Source organism: Eptesicus fuscus, chromosome 10 (genome assembly GCF_027574615.1).
Source record: "Eptesicus fuscus isolate TK198812 chromosome 10, DD_ASM_mEF_20220401, whole genome shotgun sequence".
Taxonomy (NCBI): Eukaryota; Metazoa; Chordata; class Mammalia; order Chiroptera; family Vespertilionidae; genus Eptesicus; species Eptesicus fuscus.
The window spans coordinates 72,307,730-72,327,380 of NC_072482.1; the positions used below are offsets into that span (position 1 = coordinate 72,307,730).

The 19,651-nt window shown below is 41.9% G+C and overlaps 1 protein-coding gene across 1 annotated transcript in view; it reads right to left on the minus strand.

The window, feature by feature from the left end:
• The window catches only part of ECT2L (epithelial cell transforming 2 like), a 56,386-nt gene extending 43,282 nt beyond the window's left edge, over positions 1 to 13,104 (minus strand). Inside the window, exons 1-2 of the mRNA XM_054721705.1 lie at positions 13,039 to 13,104; positions 11,420 to 11,532 (exon numbers count right to left, since the gene is read on the minus strand). Of these exons, the coding sequence (XP_054577680.1) occupies positions 11,420 to 11,532; positions 13,039 to 13,104 (179 nt within the window). The remainder of the gene's footprint in view (positions 1 to 11,419; positions 11,533 to 13,038) is intronic.
• Between the last annotated feature and the right edge of the window lie 6,547 nt (positions 13,105 to 19,651).

Below are 19,651 nucleotides of genomic sequence, written 5' to 3' on the forward strand. Positions count from 1 at the left end.
TCATTATTTTTTTCCTTCTACTTGCTTTGGGTAAAATTTGCTATTTTTTCTAACATTTTTTAAATGTAATACTGTTTATTTAACTTCAAAAATATTTCAGCACTCTAAGTATATAAAAGTAAAAACAAAACAAAACAAAAAAACATTCCAAATTGTGTTTAGTCCAGAAGGTTCTTGAACTTTCATTGATGCAGTGAGTCTTCACTTTGCTGAAAATGAAGAGTTATACAGTTTGTTTAAGAACAGTTTAAAACTACCACACTTAACTAAAAAAGACCCAAACTCTTCTCACGCCAGCTGACCCCCTTTTCCAGAGCTGAGAATAGCAGAGTGTTGTGTCACTATGAAGAAAAACAGGACAACCTGCAGCTAAGTGGATGCCCACTGCAGTGTCCCTGGTCCACTCTTCACAGGCACCTTCCCACCGCCTCGATGCCAAGCAAAGAGCATCAAGAGCTTGTCTCGGTTGTTTTGTTCTTTTTACAAACTATAGATATAGATAACTCAGAACTTCTAGCCAATAACCAAATAGTTAACACCATCTTACAGATTAAAAAAAAGAAGAAAATGCCAGAAACATCTTTAAATGCTTTATCACATCAACAGCAAAGTGCACAGAGTGAGAACACGAGAGCCTTTTCATTTAAAAATGTTTGGAAATATGTACAACTTTGATATAGTTCAAGGGTACTCCGGACACCACGGCCACTTCATGTAAACCACTGACAATTTCTAGGGCACTTTAAGAGACTACATATGATCATGATCCAACTGTGTGGTTAATCCTAATGTGGACAACAGACACTTCTCAAATAGAGCTGTGTCAGTTATGGCGCTCCCCTACTCTAAGGTATTCACAAGGAGACAGATAACACAGCTTTTAAAATTCTTCTTCTCCCTCTTCCTCTTCCTCCTCCTCATTTCCCCACTTCCATGTTATTTTAAAATAAGTCCAAGACATCATATTTTATCTATAAACATTTCAGTGTGTATACTAAACAATGAGAACATTAAAAAACATATTATCTAATACTATCATCATACCTAAAGAAATTCAATAATTTCTTAATGTGACATCTATAAAGAAAACTTTTTTTATATGACATCCATCAAGAAAACTTCTTACACTGCATTTCAAGCTGCCTAAGCACAGATCTTGAATAAAGACAAAATCTAAGGCCCTATCAAAGTGATCATCTTGGGACTATAGAGGCCAAAGAGACAATTGACAGCCCATGAAAGATGCATTGCTGGCCCTGCAGCCACCAACTATAAAATCGACAAAAATGATTGTCCTTTTTAGATATTAGCATAAACATCTGCTACAGTCCCAAGCTACCAGATGGGTGGTCATCACTGAATAAGAATCTCAAGAATAAGAAAGTTTGGGAGCAGTCCAGGTACCAGTAAATCAAACTCTTCACTAGAACTTCTCATCTCCTCCAAACTTCATGGAATTACAGACATTTGTGACCAGTCTCACAGATGATTGGAAACTTTGACAATAAAAACCTACCAGAACTCATTTACCTCAGGCCATTGACACTAGAACTTTTTCTCTCTGCTAAGGCGCTACTGCTGCCCTATTACTGGGTCCTAATGGACAGATGAACTCACTGCAAGAAAAGTCATGACTCTGAACAGATCTCATTCTGCCGTGGGTCTTCTCTGACCTACATTCCCATAGAGTGGGTCAAGCCTCAGAAAGTTTCCAAGTGAAATGAAAATGGCGCCTCCAGTTAGGGACAAAAAGACCTTAGCTACATTCATGAACAAGTTGCTGAACATCCACTAGACCCAGAGAGAGTCTTGACCAGGAATTTACTCATACTGCTGGCTTAGCTAGAGCCTCATCTACAAGTCGTAAGAGGAGGGCAAATTCTACCTTGCAACAGAACATCAGCTCATACATGTAGAAGGAATTAGATTAGAAAATCACCACTTGGTAGCTATCATAGTAATAAATGCTTCAGATAAGAATCACCAATGGATGCAGCAAACAAGTTTGATGAGAAACAGGATATTTGCATAGATTCAAATATTTTTTATTCATTTCAAAGGAATCACTCCACTACTTTTTAGTTATTAACTAATTAGTACAAAATACTTCATAATTAGTCATCTTAACTAAGAAACATTGCAAAAAATAGTATAAATAATTTATTTAGTAAGAGACTAATGGACATGGTTGGCCCCCGATGTGATCCACTGAGAGCACAGCATCGCTTCTGTGTTCTTCCTGCCAAGAATGTAATAACCTGGACGTGATCTTGAGGAAATGTCAGCCAACCACAAACTAAAGGTCATTCAACAAAGTAACACATCTGTGCTCTTCAAGTGTCAAGAAAAAACAAGGAAACACTGAGCAATGAAAGGTGGCTATAGAGACATAAAAATTAAATACCATCAGTGGCCATGGACTGGATTCTGGAATGAGAAGGAAAGAATGATTATAAGGGACATTGTTGGAAAAATCAGGAATATTGAATGGAGTCTGTGAGTCGGATGGTAGTGCTCAATAAATGCTGATTTCCTGGTATTAGAGGCTGTACTTGATTTTTCAGCAGACTGTCCTTGTTTTTTAGGACTTACTGAAATGCATAGGGTTAGTGGGGAACATGTTTACAACCTACTCTCAAATGATTTGGAATAATATGGCCAAAAAAATGTAAAATGTTAACAATTGAGGAATCCAGATGAACAGTGTAAATAAATTATTTATACTATTTTGCAATGTTTCTGTAAGTTAAAAGTTATTGCAAAACAAAAAGGACTTTTTTTAAAAAAAGAAAGAGGCTACCTGTTTTAGTTCCAAGGGTTAATGATTGCCAATTACTGTGTGTGTTTCTACTCCCCTGGCTTTATTTTAAGTCCCTGCTCTCTCTCGATTCCTGTCCCTGCAGCTTTGCCACAACCTGAGACAAGACAGAGTGGCTTTAAAATGAACCTGTTGGCATGTCAGTCTGGGGGAAGCACGTGTGTGTGTGTGTGTGTGTGTGTGCGCGCGCACGCACGCATGCATGCGTGTGCATGTACGTGTCATGTAAGCAGGAGGGCAAAGAATGGAGTGGTGCATGTCCTGCAGCATATAGTGTCCACAGACAGAAATGTCACGTGGGGAATCTTCTCAGTATTGATAGGGATTAACATTCAAGCTGAATGAGACCATGCCAGCACCAAGCACAGTTAACCCCAATGGGTCACTGATCTAACTCATCACTGTCTGCGGCAGGCTTCGCCGTCATTTCACTGGCTCTTGACAGACAATTTGCTCTCATTTGGAATTACAAAACACATCCATCAAATAAGATGCAAAACAGGAATGTCTTCAGCCTCCTTTTCAAAGAGGGGACTCAGTATCTTTGGAGTTTTTGTTCCCATCCCCTTCACACCCCGCAGCCTCTACTGATTCATACCAGCAGAGTAAATGGGAAGAATTGAGTTACTTTTTAAAGAAAATCCCAATTATACATGTTTTATAGATGTTTCCTAGTCTGTGCTTCTGCTACAAGGACACATTCAAGCATAATGAATGAATCTTAAGAAAGAAGGAGAGAAAATGCTTCAGTCACATTTAAGAAATCAGTGCATGCGCAGCAGAACAGGGCGAGTTTGCAGTAATGACACCGTGGCTTGTTGCATTTTAGTTAGTGTTGCAAAGTAATAAATCTGTGAAGAGAAATAACAACACGTAAGGAGACAATGAACAAAATGTGCTTTGCTCATTTATTGTGACAAGGATAGCTTCTTTTAAATAATTCATGCTAATGCTTTGCAGTGTGCTACTGAATGTACAATGTGTACTTTGCAAAAAATAACAAGGCTTAGTAATATGGGACTTGAATTGAATTCTCTGCTCTTAAATTCCTGATAAGAAGTGGAAAGAAGCTGCCAAAATTGTGATGAAAGTGACTGGGGGAACAGCTGGGGGAGGTGGCCTGGAGAGGGGCAAGTGGGTTTGGTAGAGGTACCCGTTTTCTAGTTGCCAAGGTAGCACCTCTTGAGTCTTGTCTGGTGACTTTACAAACACTCTATGGCATGGTAAGGGTGTGTATGAGATGGGTTTCCATGTGCATTTCAGTGATATGTAGAATAATGACTGGGATTGGGGTACAAAGGAAATGAAGAACCAGGTGCTAAAGTCTTCAGCGATTACGAGAGCAACCATAAGTTTGTTCTTTGTATCTTAGTCTGTTCCTGTTTTGTTTGTTGTTTTTCTGTATTTTTAGATTCCACATATAAATGAAATCATATGGTATTTGTCTTGCTCTGTCTGACTTATTTCCATTAGCTTAATACTCTCTAGATTCATCCATGTTGTTGCAAATGGCAATACTTCATTCCTTTATAATGCTGAGTAATAGTCCATTGTATATATGTACCACAGCTTTATTTATCTATTCATCTATTGATGGACAAATAGGTTGCATCCATATCTTATTTTAAATTATTTTAGAGAATTTTAAATAATTCTGCAGTGAATATAGGGGTGCGTATATCTTTTCAAATCAGTGTTTTTGTTTTCTTCAGATAAATACCCAGAAGCAAAATTGCAGGGTTGTAAGGAGTATTTATTAAATGGATAAAAGTGGTGTTATTATCTGGCAGTACAATTCTTGCACATTTTTTCTTCTATATTCAAATTTTTCTTAACTATTGTCCATTTTATTTTCTGGATTAGTTTTAGAATAAGTTTCTCAAGGTTCATAAGGAAATCCTATTTGGGGATTTTTGCTGAGATTTAATTAAACTTGAAGGTTAGAGAAAATTGGCATCTTTAAACATGGTACATCTATCTGTTTATCCAGGATTATTTCTTATTATCCTTTAATACTAATTTATAATTTCCTAATTAATGGCCTTGCACATATCTTTTTAGTTGTATACAACACAGATAGGGAAGCAGAGTAGGGGGAAGGGAGAGGAAGAGAGGGAGAGGAGGGGAAGGAAAGACAGACACAGAGAGAAAGAGATCTAGTAACATTATTTGACTCCAAGGATCTAGCCCAGCCTGAAGCTAGACCAATCTTTTTTTTATTAATTGATTTCAGAGAGAGGAAGAAGAGGGAGTGATAGAAGCATCAATAATGAGAGAGACTCATCGATCGGCTGCCTCCTGTACACCCCCTACTGGGGATGGAGCATCTAATCTAATAATAGACAAATATGCAAATTGACCGCACCTTCGCTACACCTGAGCCACGCCCACCAGTCAAGCCACGCCCACCAACCAATCGGGACGAGTATGCAAATTACCCCAACAAAGATGGTGGCTAATTTGCATATCAAGACAGCGTCGAAAGAAGCCAAGAGCTGCAGAAGGGAGTAAAGCTTCGAAGAAGCAAGCAAGCCGGGGGGGGAGGAGAAGGGAGGAGCGAAGTCAGGGCCGGGGGCGAAGGGAAAAGCAGGCAGGCTGGTGGAGAAGGCGGGGCGGGCGACAAGGGCGGAGCGGAGGCGGGGCCGGGGGCGAAGGGAAAAGCAGGCGGGCTGGAGGAGAAGGTGGGGCGGGCGACAAGGGCGGAGCGGAGGCGGGGTAGAGTGCAGCAGGAAATCCTATTGCAGGATTTTTCCTGCAACGGGAACGCTAGTGTACTTTATAAATAGCTGGTAGTACTATTTGGGCCTGTGCCCTGACCAGAATTCGAACTGTGACCTCCTGGTTCATGGGTCAACACTCACCACTGGGCCACACTGGCCAGGCAGCTAGACCAATCTTAAGTCAATAAATTCACATTTCTTCTTAAGCTGGTTAGAATTCCATTCCTGCTGTTTGTACTTGGAAGCATTCTGACCATGAAATAAAAGAACAATAGAGAGAGCAGGAGGAGGGATGGCACACGTCACTGAGCGCTCACGGTGCGCCATGGCGTGCTCCTTCTGCTTCTCAGACTGGCGAGCCATGCGGGTCTCCCGGCAGCCACTTCTGCACTGGTTCTGCTGCGACCCTCCCGGGCCTTTCTTGCAGAGATTCGTAAATACAGAGCACAGACTAATCGTCTCTTAAAACCTGGTCTCCCTTTCCCTGATTACCTGTGAATTTGACTCCTCTTACACAGAGGGTAAGAGGACACTTGGAGGAGCTGAAAGCTAATAGCGTGTACTTGACAAATGGCTGGTGGTACTATCTGGGCTGCTGCGTTTGAGAAGCTGTGCAATGAACTTCGAGAGGTGCCATTCGCACAGATGACAGCGTGGAACAGCAGCCCGTGGAGCTGTGTGGCAGGGCCCCTTAGGTTGTATTGTTGTGCACAATTCCTTTGGATTGCTCTATAGAGGTCTGGAATTAATTAAATAATGACAAGTTTTAGTAATCACCTCTATTCAAAAACTTTCAATAAATTAAAAAATGTTTTCCTCCTGCGAACTACCAAATGAAAAAAAAATTTTTTTTTTCTGATCACCTTTTGGTTATTGTTGTCATGGGAGTGTTTTAAACATCTCGTTCATTCAATAAGCATTTATTGAGCGGCTGCTATGTAGCTGGTATTGATTGCTCTAAGTGCTAGGGACAGAAAGAGTCACCAGAAGAAGTTCTTCCATTCCCATGGACATGTAGACAGGAAATAAGCCAACAAGCACTGGATATAACATAATGTCGGGTGGTGCTCAGTGCTACAAAGATAAGTGAAACATTATTAAGCAGAGACATCATTTACACAATGGGAAGTGAGAGTGTCAATGCACGGGTTGGCCATCTGTGCTCCTTTATGTCTATCTCCACCCAATTAAACAGCTTAGGGGTTTTAATTGGGTTTCTCCTTTTTATTTTTTTTTAAACTCAAGGGTTTTCTTTCTTAGCTTTATCCACCCCTAAAAACCACCCCAACAATGAATGTTAATACATACAGCAAGCATGTCAAACTCAAAGGCTAACATGGGCCAATTTAACGAGGCATGCGGCCCACAGGACATGAGTTTGACATGTTTGACATACAGTATTTCATACAATTGCCTATGACCATCTGGTCTATATGAAAGGACAGGAACATGTCCAGACTATGAGCTGAGGGGAGGGAAGAGTCAGGATGACTCTAATTTCAAGACTGTGTTAGATATTCAGAAACCCAGTGTGTCTCTTAACACTTTCTTCTCCTCCCCACTGCCTCCTCACAGAAATATTCTCTAACAGGTGTGCAGTGACTCACAGGGATGTAGCTGTTCTGTATTCAAAATTAACCTAGAAGCATGTTGTCTCTGAAAAATTTATATACAAGATTCCCTCACAGTTCACAACTGAGATATACATCCTGCACTGAGCCCTCCCGGGGGGTGCTGGGAAGAAGGGCAGGTGTCCTGAAGTGGGAGGTGTGTGGGGGGGTGCTCTCTCATCTGTATGTTGGTTGGTGGGTGTTCTGCACTGAAACCCCATTTCCAGTGGCTCAGAGGGAGACCAATAATTAGAGCCCTTCACTGATCATTATCTCCCTCTCCCCTGAGACACACACCCACAGAAATTCCATCCATCTCTGGGGAAGGAATTTGCATGAATGTGGCCCCACCCACCAGGGAAAGCACAAGTGTGAACAGCTCCAGAAAGGCCTTGGCGTGGGGCGCTGCCTGGTACTGAGCAGAGGCAATTTGGAACCGGTCTCACCAGTGTGGCTAGGAGACAGACGCAAACTTCTCTAGGTTTCTCCGAGTGTGACAGACATAGCAGCCCAGTTTCCTTTAAGGAGTTGCAGGAGAGGTCAGCCCAGTCCAGCGGCAGGGGGACGACACCACTGGAAACCATGAGACACGCGGCCACATAAGCACAATGTACTGGGGAAATGCCATGGTAGAGGTTTGTAAAAATTGCTGGTGATGAAAATGAGCAGGGAAGGCCTCCCGGGAGAGGTGACATTTAAGTCAAGGTGAGAGGGAGAATCTCTGCCAAGGGGATAATTTCAGAAGCTGAACCTTTGAAAAATGTCTTAAATATCATAAAACTCCATTTAAGAAATCTTCTTAAATCATAACAATGTGGAATATTTATTAGGAAAGAAAAAATATTAGATGTTTGACTACATCTCATAGAGATTAAGAAGAAACTTTTAAAGGAAACTTTTAAAGGGGATAGCATGTTTCTGACCAATACCGCATATCTTGTTTATGCATTATAGCTGTAACTGCCTGAATTAAAACAATATTATGCATAACCTACGGACACAGACGATAGTGTGGGGAAGGTCTGGGAGGGGTGGGGCTGGGTGGAGGGAGGCAAAGGGGGGGAAATGGGGAACATCGGTAATACTGTCAACAATTAAAAAATCTTATTCAGAAATTACAAAACAAAACTAAAGCTTGGCTTCTCTGCCTTGAAAACAAGGTAATTTGCATAAATATAGCTTGGCTTATGTATAAAAAATGCTAAATTCTCCTGTTTATTCACAGGCTTATTCAGTTATCAAGAAACAAGGACTATAGGAATAAATGTGATTCAAAAGAAATGCTTAATAGTTAAAAGTCAATTGCCCTGCCACCATTTGACCCAGCAATTCCATTCCTAGGTATATACCTCAAAGAAATAAACACATCCATATAGAAAAACTTGTACACACGTTTATAGCAGCATTATTCGCAGTAGCCAAAATGCATAAACACCCCAAATGTCCATCATCTGCTGAATGGGTAAATAAAATATAGCATATCAATACAATGGAATATTATTTGTCAATAAAAAGGAAAGAAGTGCTGATACATGCTACAAAATGGGTGAGTGGTAAGAATATTATACTACATGAAAGTAGCAGTCACAAAGTGTATGATCCCATTTATATGAAAAGTCCAGAAAAGGCAATTTTATAGAAACAGAAAGTAGAATAGTGGTTTCCCAGTGCTGGGAGGTGGGGATAAGGGGTGACTGCTAATAGGTATGGGGTTTCTTTTTGGGGTGATGAAAACGTTCTAAACTTAGGTTGTGGTAATGGTTGCACAACTCTGGACTTACTAAAACCGCTGACCTATACCTTTTAAATAGATACATTTTGTTGTATGTGAATTACCTCTCAATAAAGATGTTTCAAAGAAAGGTGACTGCTCTAACTTTAATCTAAAAAATAAAATGAGTTGGCCTTTTAAGATTTAATTAAAATTTAGCACCATTCAGATTGGATAACACTATGAGCACATGGGATCTGCAGATGCTGATAGGAGAGAAGAAATGGCTAGCTGAAAGACATGGGGAGGAAGTGGTACAAGAAAAACTGAATCCAGACTTCAGGGAGTGAACTGATTGATGTTAAACAAGAAAAACCACCACTACTAATTAAAGATGGGTTCAGGATGCCAAATCTAGAGACCAGAAATTGACATACAGCTTCCCCTAAAATCAGCAGCCAGAGAATGTAATAACAGATTTGTGGAATGATGAAATACAAACAGCGCCCTGCCGAAACACAGCTGCTAGGAAACAAAGGAAAGTAATCTCACTCAACAGATGAGTTCCGTACCCTTGTCCCATAGAAAGAAGAATTCAGGTACCAGACAAAGGATGCAATTTCCAGCGACAAAATGTCAGGCCTAATGTTAATGAGCCTCAAAATATACCAGAAGTTCTCTAGTGACCTCTAGTGGTTACAACTAAAATTGCTTGGTCTGTGATACGTGAGACTACACCACAAAGCAATTATGGATATAGGGTTTGGCCTGTAATTTTCTTATCTTGAAAGCTGTCAAGTTGGAGTAGAAGAAAACCTAGCCAACGACTGCCATAAAAAGTTCCCTTCCCTCATTCTTAAGCACTGACTGGAGAGCTGTTTCTCTGTGGCTTGTTTTTGCAGCTTCTTTAAACACAACCAGGAAGGTGTCTGTCTCCCTCCAGTGACTCAGTGGCTTCATAAGCGACAGTCGATTAACGATCCACTATGTGCCCAGGATGCAGGAGAAAACTGGCAACGGAGAAGGTGAGCGAGTGGGTAGGAGAGAGGAAATGGCTGAGCAAAATAGATGGGCAGGAAAAAGTGCAAGAAAACGTGGGAGGCGGGTATTACAAACTGAAAAAGCCATTTTGGTCTTGCACAAGTCTCCAGTACTTTTCAGTAGCTACCTAAGAAGTTCAAAGTCCCCCAACCTTCCCACCAGGTTGTAGTGAAAGCCACTCACACCGAGTGATGCCATACTTAGAATTTTAGGAAGCAAACCTGGGTGAAGAAGCCCAAGCCGGCCTCTCCTGTAGGCTGACGTCCCAGCGCTGTCCTTTGGGTGAAAGGTTCACTTAAATGAAAAAGGACGAGAAGCAGTTCACATTCCAGAAACAGAAGTCTATCGATACCCTCATAGTTGACCTCAGACTCCCAGAAATCCCCAGACTGATAAGGCTGTGTGTTTGGGGGATGAAACCCAAAAACCATCCTTTCTCTACCAGCTACCAGCGGGGCTGGATTCTTCAACCATGTCCAGGCGCACTGCAGGGCTCTCTAGAATATTCCGGTCTGTCCACATCTTTAATTTCACCAGAGACACTCCATTCCTAACACTCATCTGACGAGTTAACCAGCCGCTAGTTGCTCTGATAATAACTGATGCCGGATATTTGCTATGTTAATTAGTAAAACACTTGGTAATGACTGAGACAGTGACCTTTCCAATTCAATGTTAGCTAACTACCTCCAGAGTATTAATTCCTGATCAGAATACTAGCAACCCCTGGTATTTCAACTAACACCTTCAAATATCACACCGTCTCTGCTGCAGGATTTCAAAGGAGACTGTAGACATGGTAGGAGAGAAGCGTACGAGCGAGAACAAGGACACACTGGTCATCAGTGACCATGCTGTGCAAGTCTTGCCCATGTTCCTAAGTGTTGCTGCCATGGTTACTGCTCAGATATGTTTCAGATACAACCACTCAGGTAACAACTATTTAGGGAGTGTCTATCTATGCACCAGATATCTACTTGATGTATCTCGTCTGATAGTTCCCAAGGGGGGTGTTAAACATTCACTAGCTGAGGCTATTGACAAGTTTTTTTTGTTGTTGTTGTTGTTTTTTTAAATATTTCATTGATTCTCCACAGAGAGGAAGGGAGAAGGACAGAGAGTCAGAAACATCGATGAGAGAGAAACATCGATCAGCTGCCTCCTGCACACCCCCCACTGGGGATGTGCCTGCAACCAAGGTACATGCCCTTGACCAGAATAGAACCTGGGACCCTTGAGTCCGCAGGCCGACGCTCTATCCACTGAGCCAAACCGGTTAGGGCTATTGACAAGTTTTTTCAAAAACTAAACATCCCCCCGTGGTATGAAGATGTTAAAGCCCCAGAGGTTCCGTGTCACTCCCAAGGAATCAGGAGCAGAAGGGTGTTCATAAACCTTCAAATGTCAAAACACCAAGGGCTTTGGTTTTTTCTAGGGGGAAAAAAAACCCTTAAAGGTTATATAAACATTTTGTTTTCATTAAGAACCAATGGTAACTACATCAATCAGCTACGTTTACCTTAGTTGTGATTTAGTGCAGCGTAAAAGTATCGTGAATAAGAATTCTTGACGTTGCTTGTTAGTCCAGAGGTCAAACCAATGACTTATAAGAGCAACTCTTTCCTGAAAGAGCTGTAAGGGGGAGGGGGAATTACATTTTTCTCTGTACAGTTTAACATATTCTTAGTTGCTAAGCAATTTAACCACCTCACAGCTCACATTTGCACAGCAGTTTACAGTTCACAGAGCACATGCGTAGTGGAGGTCTCTCCCTCCAGCTTCACCTGCGTGTATCCCGGGGCACAGACAAGCCCAGACTTGTGGACGGGCTGGTGGGAGAGATAATTACAGAGGGGCCCACGAGGCCTCTTTCAACACAGAGAGGGGAGGAATCCTGGCTCTTGTTTCTACCTGGGCTGAGATAGCCTGGGGAAACTGACTGCAAATATTTCATCTTGAAAACACAAGCAAGCTACCTACCCTTGTTGAGCTGTGAAAACGAGGCCATTTGAAGCAGGTATGGTTTTTACTAACCCACAGTCCTATAGCTTCGTGGCACCCACCAGAAGGAAAGTTAATAAATACTGCTAAATAGCCATTGCTAGACGTGCCTCTAGGAAGGACAAACACCAAGAACCAGCATCCCCCCAAGCCTGGGTGTCAGCCCAGCTTTGCTCAGATGACATATACAAACTCGCTGATTTATTCCTCCGTCAGGCCTCGGTCCCAGCTCTCCCAGCTCCTGTGGTCTCCCTCCCTGGTGGGCGGGCCTGAACCACGCACGAGCTCTGAAGGCCCCACCAGCCGTCCCCATCAAGGTCCCCCAGAGCCATTCAAGGACTGCTTCCTGCGCTACCTTCCACAGGGGACATCCCCAGGCCACACAGCTGGCACAGGAGGGAAGAGAGGATTAAAGAAATACACAGAGGAATATCCAAGGGTGGCTTAAATTACCAGCCATCATTCCCTAAAAGATAAATCATAAATAAATAAGGATATGAAATAATAATTAATATTAATAATACAAATAAATAATACAAAAATAAACTCTGTTTCACATATAATTGTAAATCCACTTTTTTTTTTTTTAAATCTTCACCCAAGGATATGTTTCTATTGATTTCAGAGAGAGAGAAACATCCATGTAATAATAAGAGAGCAACAACGATCAGTTGCCTCCCATACATACCCCAACTCGGGATCGAACCTGCAGCCTAAGTATGTGCCCTGACGGGAACTGGACCCACAGCCTTTCTGGTGCACGGGAAGATGCTCCAACCGACTGAGCCACCTGGCCAGCGCTGTAAACCTACTTTTGCCCACCCTGGAATATTGACACTCCACACCAAAAGCACCTCGCTTTTCTCTTTCCTGTCACAGTAAACAGTGTGTGTGGTGGAGGTTTCTGTTTTGTCCCTGGGGGTACAGAGGAAAGGGAAACAGATCTGGAGCCTTCCATAAGGTAGGAGTTGGGGACTGGGGTGAGACAAATGTAGGTTGATTTTTATTCAAAGTGACTCAAAAACTAAATCCTTTAGGGGTGTTTTTAGAAAATATATGGCAACATGAGACCCAAAATGTCATAGTGAAATGAGCCTTACAAATTAAACTTGTTCTATTCTAGAGTGTGTAACTCACCTGTCTGTTTAATGCCTTGTTGCTACATGGTGTCCAGGCACTGAATCGCGTGTGGAAGCTCTCCATTTCCAGGGTTTTCCTGGAAGAATCCCCAGCTGACATCCCAGCAAATTATTTTCTTCCAGTCCTAGAAACTATAGGTTCCTTTCAAACGATGTTTCATTAAGATCACCTGGAAACATCCAGTATATTAATATTGTCCTTATAGGAATTAAGTAATTACAGCAATGCATGGACATATATATCCATGGAAGAGAATCCATACAAATAATACACAGGAAGTTCATGTACTCCAAGTAATTGTAATTTATTCTGTCCTCCTCTGGTTGCACCCAAATGTGAATCTAAGCCAGGTGTTTTTCCCTTTGCTGGGAAATGACTCAGAAATTGGAGTGATTCTGTATCAGACAGGGATGTGGACTTGACTCCCCCACCACACACATACCCTACTCCCACCCCGGAAAGCAATAATCTGAAGGGCACAAAGACACCACTCCACCTGCCTGTCTTTTGAGGACACAAGTCAAACAGAATGTAGAGAAAAAAATAGGCTAATGTATTAGTTTTCCATTGTTATATAACAAATTACCTAAAACTCAAAGTTTCTATGGGTCAGGAGTCTAGGCACAGCTTAGTGCAATACTGTCCTAGTCTACTCAGGCTGCCATAACAACATACCCTAGACTGGGTGGCTTTATTTTTTTACAGTTCTGAAAGCTGGACGCCCAAGATCAAGGTGCTATCAGGGCTGGTTTCTGGTGAGACTTCTCTTCCTGGCTTGTAAATGGCCATCTCCTCACTGTATTCTCATAAGGCCTTTCTTCTGTGCACACACACAGGGAAGGGGATGGGAGAGACAGACAGACAGACAGACAGACAGAGACCTACTGTCTCTTCTTCTCTTTATAAGTCCTATTGGATTAAGGTCTCACCCTTACAACCTCACTTAACTTTCATTACCTCTATATAGGTTCCTGTTTCAAGCTACTAACTGTCAGTCAGGATGGTTTGTTATCCAGCACAGACTGACAAAGCCATGTGTTGGTGTGCATCCAGGACTCTCACATACAGCTGGTGTGATATCAGCACTTCGAAAAACTGTTTGGCATTGTTTCCTAAAGTTGAACATGTGCATACATTTGACCCAACAGAAAAACATGAACATGTGGACCAGATATATCCACAATATTCACAGCTGCGTCAGATAGCTCCAAGCTGGAAAAAGCCCACGCACCCATCTACAGTTGAATGGATAACCATGTTGTCATTTATTCATGTAACAGGATGCTGCTACACACAAAAATATGTAGGACTCACATACATAAGACATTAAACAGAACAAGCTGAAAACAAAATAGTACATTTTCTATGGTTTAATTTATACGAAGTTCTACACTATAGCGTTAGAAGTCAGGATGGCGGTTACCTTTGGGGAGGAAAAAGAGGGTAAAGACAGGGAAAGGACCTGAAAGGTGATTCTGAGGTGCTGCTACTGATCTAGTGGTGGGAGGCCAGCTGAGTCATGTCATCCTTCATTGAGTTCTACGCTTATGAGTTGCATATTTTTCTATGTCTTCTCTTTCAAACAAGGTGTTTTAGAAATGATATCATTAAACATTATGAAGTACCTAAAAAAATAAAAGTACAAACTTTATGAAGAAAGTTATAACACTTTATTGAAAAACATTTTCAAAGACCTAAATAACTGGAGATATATATTTATTCATGAGTTAGAGAGTCAGAAGAATGAAGAGTTTAATTCTCTTCAAAATGATCTACAGATTCAATGCAACCTCGATTTTTAAAATCCCAAGAAATACTGTGGGGTGTGTGTGTAAGTGAAAAGCTGATTCTAAAATATTTATGGCGTTTAAAGGGCCCAAAATAGTCAAGACAGTCTGGAAGAGCAAGGGAGGGAGATGTGTTTCCAGATATCAAGACTCAATGTCAAGCTAGAGTAATAGGATGACATGGTATTAGTATGGAGACAGACACTGGTAAGATGGTAAATCAAAGAGGAAGAGGTGGATTCTTACATTTATAGAAAGCAGGGTATCTGTTTTGTTTTTTTTTTAAATAGGACCCCTTTCTCTCTCTCTCTCTCTCTCTCTCTCTCTCTCTCTCTCTCACACACACACTCACACACACACACACACACACACACACACACACACACACACCAATTATCTGAAGTCTATATATATATATATATATATATATATATATAAAAATATATATATATATTCAATTACATATGGTTTGTAAATCCCCAGAAGACAAAATTAGAAACAATGGATGATGTCAGAGAAACAGATTTTGAATCAATCTAAGTGGGAAAACAACCACTTCAGCAGCTTTAGCTGTCTCAGGAGGTTATGTCCATTATTGGAGACATTAAAACACAAATCCACTGACCACTTGTCAGTGAAACTCTAGCTGGGATTCAAGCATCAGAAATGTCTATGTTTCTAAGCAACCATCTGTTGCTATAAATTCCAAGAAGGAGAGAACAATGGGGCCTGGAGTAGCTGAGAAAACTTTATTGGAGAGCCAGAAGATTTCAAGAAAAAGACAAACATTTGCAGTGCCTCTACTCTTACTACATTTCAATAAGATAGAAGCACATTTTGAAGATGAATATATTGGAAATGCATATACCATATTAGGAACAATTTTAGAAATATTATAAGAGCAGTATGACAGCACCAAATTTGGATCCCTGCTCTGACTCCCCTCACCCCCAATTGAAGCTTTACAAGTAATTTAGTCTCTGAGCCTCAGTTTCCTCATGTGTAAATCAAGGCAGTGATGTGTTTTGGTGAACTATCGTGTAATACTGTGTGGTTCAGAGGAAAACCTCATGGCAATGTGGGAATACCTACTTCTGAATTAACATTAAATCAAAACAAATCCTTAGCTTCATAAGATGCCCAGCTGTTGTTATGTGAAATCCCTCCAAGAGCCAAAACAAGGGATTTTTATTTAGCAAGTTCTCAGAGTTATTATCCTCATGTTAATGGCTTACTGAGCCAAACATTGCTGGTATACACTACATCATATATATATATATATATATATATATATATATATATAATGTAGATATGGACAGAGAGATAAATTTCCACAGGATTATCTTTATTCTCTAAGATATCAACTTTGCTGACTCTCAACCCAGGAAGAAATGGAATGCTGACAATCACTACTTCTTTAAATGGAATGATTTCTTTTCATATTCAAGCATTTTATATTTCTCCAAATAGTAGCTCCATAAGATATTAATAGGTGTTTCCCAGGAAAAACAGGATCCATAGTTCAATATGCTTGGGAAAGACTTTATTGAACAAAATTAAACATGTCTCATTTTGTAGGATGTTTTAGAAACTTTAATATTTAATATTTTCAAGTGGAGGAAATGGTATTGGTTATCTTGTGTGTAACAAATCTAATGCTGTGTAACAAATAGCCCCAATACTTAGTGTCTTCAAATAACAAACACTATTATCTCAGTTTTGTCAGGAGTCAGGCATGGCTTAACTGGATCCCCTGGCTCAGGGTCTCTCATGCTCCACGTGTCAGCTGGGGCTGAAGTCATCCCAAAGCCAGATGGGAGAATGGTCTACTTCCAGGCTCATGAAAGTGGTTTTTGGAACCAGGACCTCAGTTCCTTGCTGGCTGTTGGCTGGAGGCTCCCCTCCCATGGAGGCTTCTCCATAGGTTAGCTCACAGATGGTATCTGGCCAAGTGAGCAAGTGAAAGAGCAAGAGAGGGTAGGCAAGATGGAAGCCAGAGTCTTTGTGCAGCATCGTCTCAGAAGTGATGGACATCACTTTTGATTAGTCAGAACAGAGATGAGCTAATGTGGTCAGCAGGCCATAATTGCCCACCACTCATTTTTTTAAAATAAAGTTTTATTGGAACATAGCTAATATAACTACAACAGCATAGATGAATGATTGGAGGAGAGACCATATGGCCCACAAAGCCAAAAATATGTACTACCTGGCCCTTTACCGAAAGCTTTGGCTCTCCTGCATTAGAAGCAAGTCCAGCCCATACTTGAGGGGCAGGACTCACAAGGGCATGGACACCAGGAAGTTGGGATCATTGGGAGTAATTTTATTTTATTTTATACTAGAGGCCCGGTGCACGAAATTCGTGCCCTCGGGGGATGTCCGAATAATGCCTTAGTCCCGCTCCCCACCGCAGTCGGACATCCTTAGCGCTGTTGCAGAGGCGGAAGAGGCTCCCGCCACAGCCGCTGCGCTCACCAGCCGTGAGCCTGGCTCAGGGCTTCTGGCTGAGCGGTGCTCCCCTTGTGGGAGCGCACTGACCACCAAGGGGGCAGCTCCTGCCTTGAGCATCTACCCCTGGTGGTCAGTACACGTCATAGCCACCGGTCATTCCACCGTTTGGTCAATTTGCATATTAGCCTTTTATTATATAAGATTAATGCTTTTACTGATTTTAGAGAGAAAGGGAGAGGGATAGTTAGAAACATCAATGATGAGAGAGAATCATCAATTGGCTGCCTTCTGCATGCCCCATACTGAGGCTCGAGCCTGCAACCCGGGCATGTGCCTTTGACTGGAATTGAACCCAGGACCCTTCATTCCACAGGCCAACGCTCTAACCACTGAGCCAAACTAGGTAGGGCCACTGGGAGTCATTTCAGAAGCTGCCTCCCACATAGCGCCTGCCCATGGATAGGCATTTCATGAGTATCTGATGAGTAATTGAATAATTATTCACATTTTATCAATTTTTCAAATTCCAGGGCTGAAAAGCAAGTTACTAGCTAAGAAAAATCCCTTCACTGATTATTAGGATTTGACAACTGTGTCACCACGGTGGCAATTTATCAACTTATGTGATCTTCTTATTAGTAAAATTTCCATCATTATGTTAAATGAGTTATATGGTAAAATGAGGTTAGAATTGAAGTATTAGGTAGATCTGACTATTATTTTATGACATTAGTGAATTGGAAGAAAGGGAAGTATTTGAGGGTACTTACTTGAGATGTGAATTCACTCTGGGGCAAGAACACTGACTGAATTATGCTTACTATATGGTAGTCGTCAATATCTTCTAATACCTTTAGAAATATGTACCTGGCATTTTTTCCTTAAGAAACTTTTAGATTCTATGCATTGTGGGGAAAAATCTATTAGCAAGTCTTCCTCCTGAAGCATGAAGAAGAAATAAACTAGTAGGAGTGGAGAAAAAAAATTAATCCCTTAAATATGCTTCCCAAGAAGTAATCTGGTTCTAAAGATCGCAGGAGGAAAAAAAAATAACCAGAGTAGTAGAAAAGTGCATGTGATTAGTAAAAAACAGAAATTAAAGACTATTCCAGTTAATGTCCTACTCAGGGCATGGCTTATTTTGAGCCTAACCAGTATATCATTTTTATTAAACACACACATGTAACGAAAGCAATAGCACGTTTTGAGGAAATTTGTGTTCTTGGGTAGCACAGGAGGAGATAGGAAATGCCACGCCTGTGAGCCCAAACTGGATCTGCTCGATTTAAAGCTGTAACACTAAAGCTATAACAAGAAGCAACTGTCCTATCTAAATTCATTCGGGAAGAGTAAGCAGTTACGTTGCTCTAAAACTTTCACATCTCTAACCCTACTTTCCTCACTGAAAGAGTTTTTAGAGCATGATGTTTGAGGTTCCTGAGGTGCACCAATGTCGAGATGGGCCTGCAAACAAGATGGGTTGTGCAAACTCTAATACAGATGAGGTCTGCATGTTCTGTTCTGATACGTACGGCAAGATTTGTTAATAAGCACAGGGTAAGCACTTTAAAAAGATAAATATGCCCACCACGGTTTAATTAATGTGTCCTATTCTTCAAATCCTCGCGTATTAACTCAGAGCTATACAATTATAACCACGAACTGGATTCTCTGTAGATTCCATTTCTCCTTCACTTCCCTCCCAGGCAGGGCACTGGGCTCCCCACCCATGACCTTGGAGAACCTGAGCAGCTTCATAATTTTCCAAAAGGCTGAAGTGGCGCGGCGGGGGGGGGAACGAAACAGTCTCTGCGTTGGGCCAGGTTAGGGTTGGGCTGTGACAAGTAAACTCTCATCTCCCCCAGGGGACTCCTTTGGGATAGGGGTGGGGGGATCCCCTCCCCACCTTCCCACCCCCCACAATTTGGACTCCATGGTAGGGGAGAGGGTGAGAACTGGCAGAGGGAGGGCGTTTGATGGTGTAACCCCTTTGGGAGCCCTAAGGAAAGCAGTGATTTCCAGAGGGCCCCATAACTGGACTTTATTTCCATCCCCAAAGAGTGCTGCGCTGGAGGTTAGCGCTTCCTTGCCACAGCCCAACCCAAACCTGCCCCTCCTCCGAGACTGCCGCTTAGCTTCTCCCCAGCGCCACGTCCACCTGGATAATTCTGCAGCTGCTCAGGTTCCCCAAGGTCATCTCCGCGCGGCGTGGGATGGTCCTGAGGCTGCGGGGGGAACTAACCCGGCCCGGGCCTGTGCCTGTGATGTCCCCACGCAAAAACGCGGCCACAGCCACGGGCTCTACCTCCGGAAGGTGGCCGAGGGACGGCGCCCAGCGGCTGCCTCCCTCTGGATCCTGCAGTGAAAAT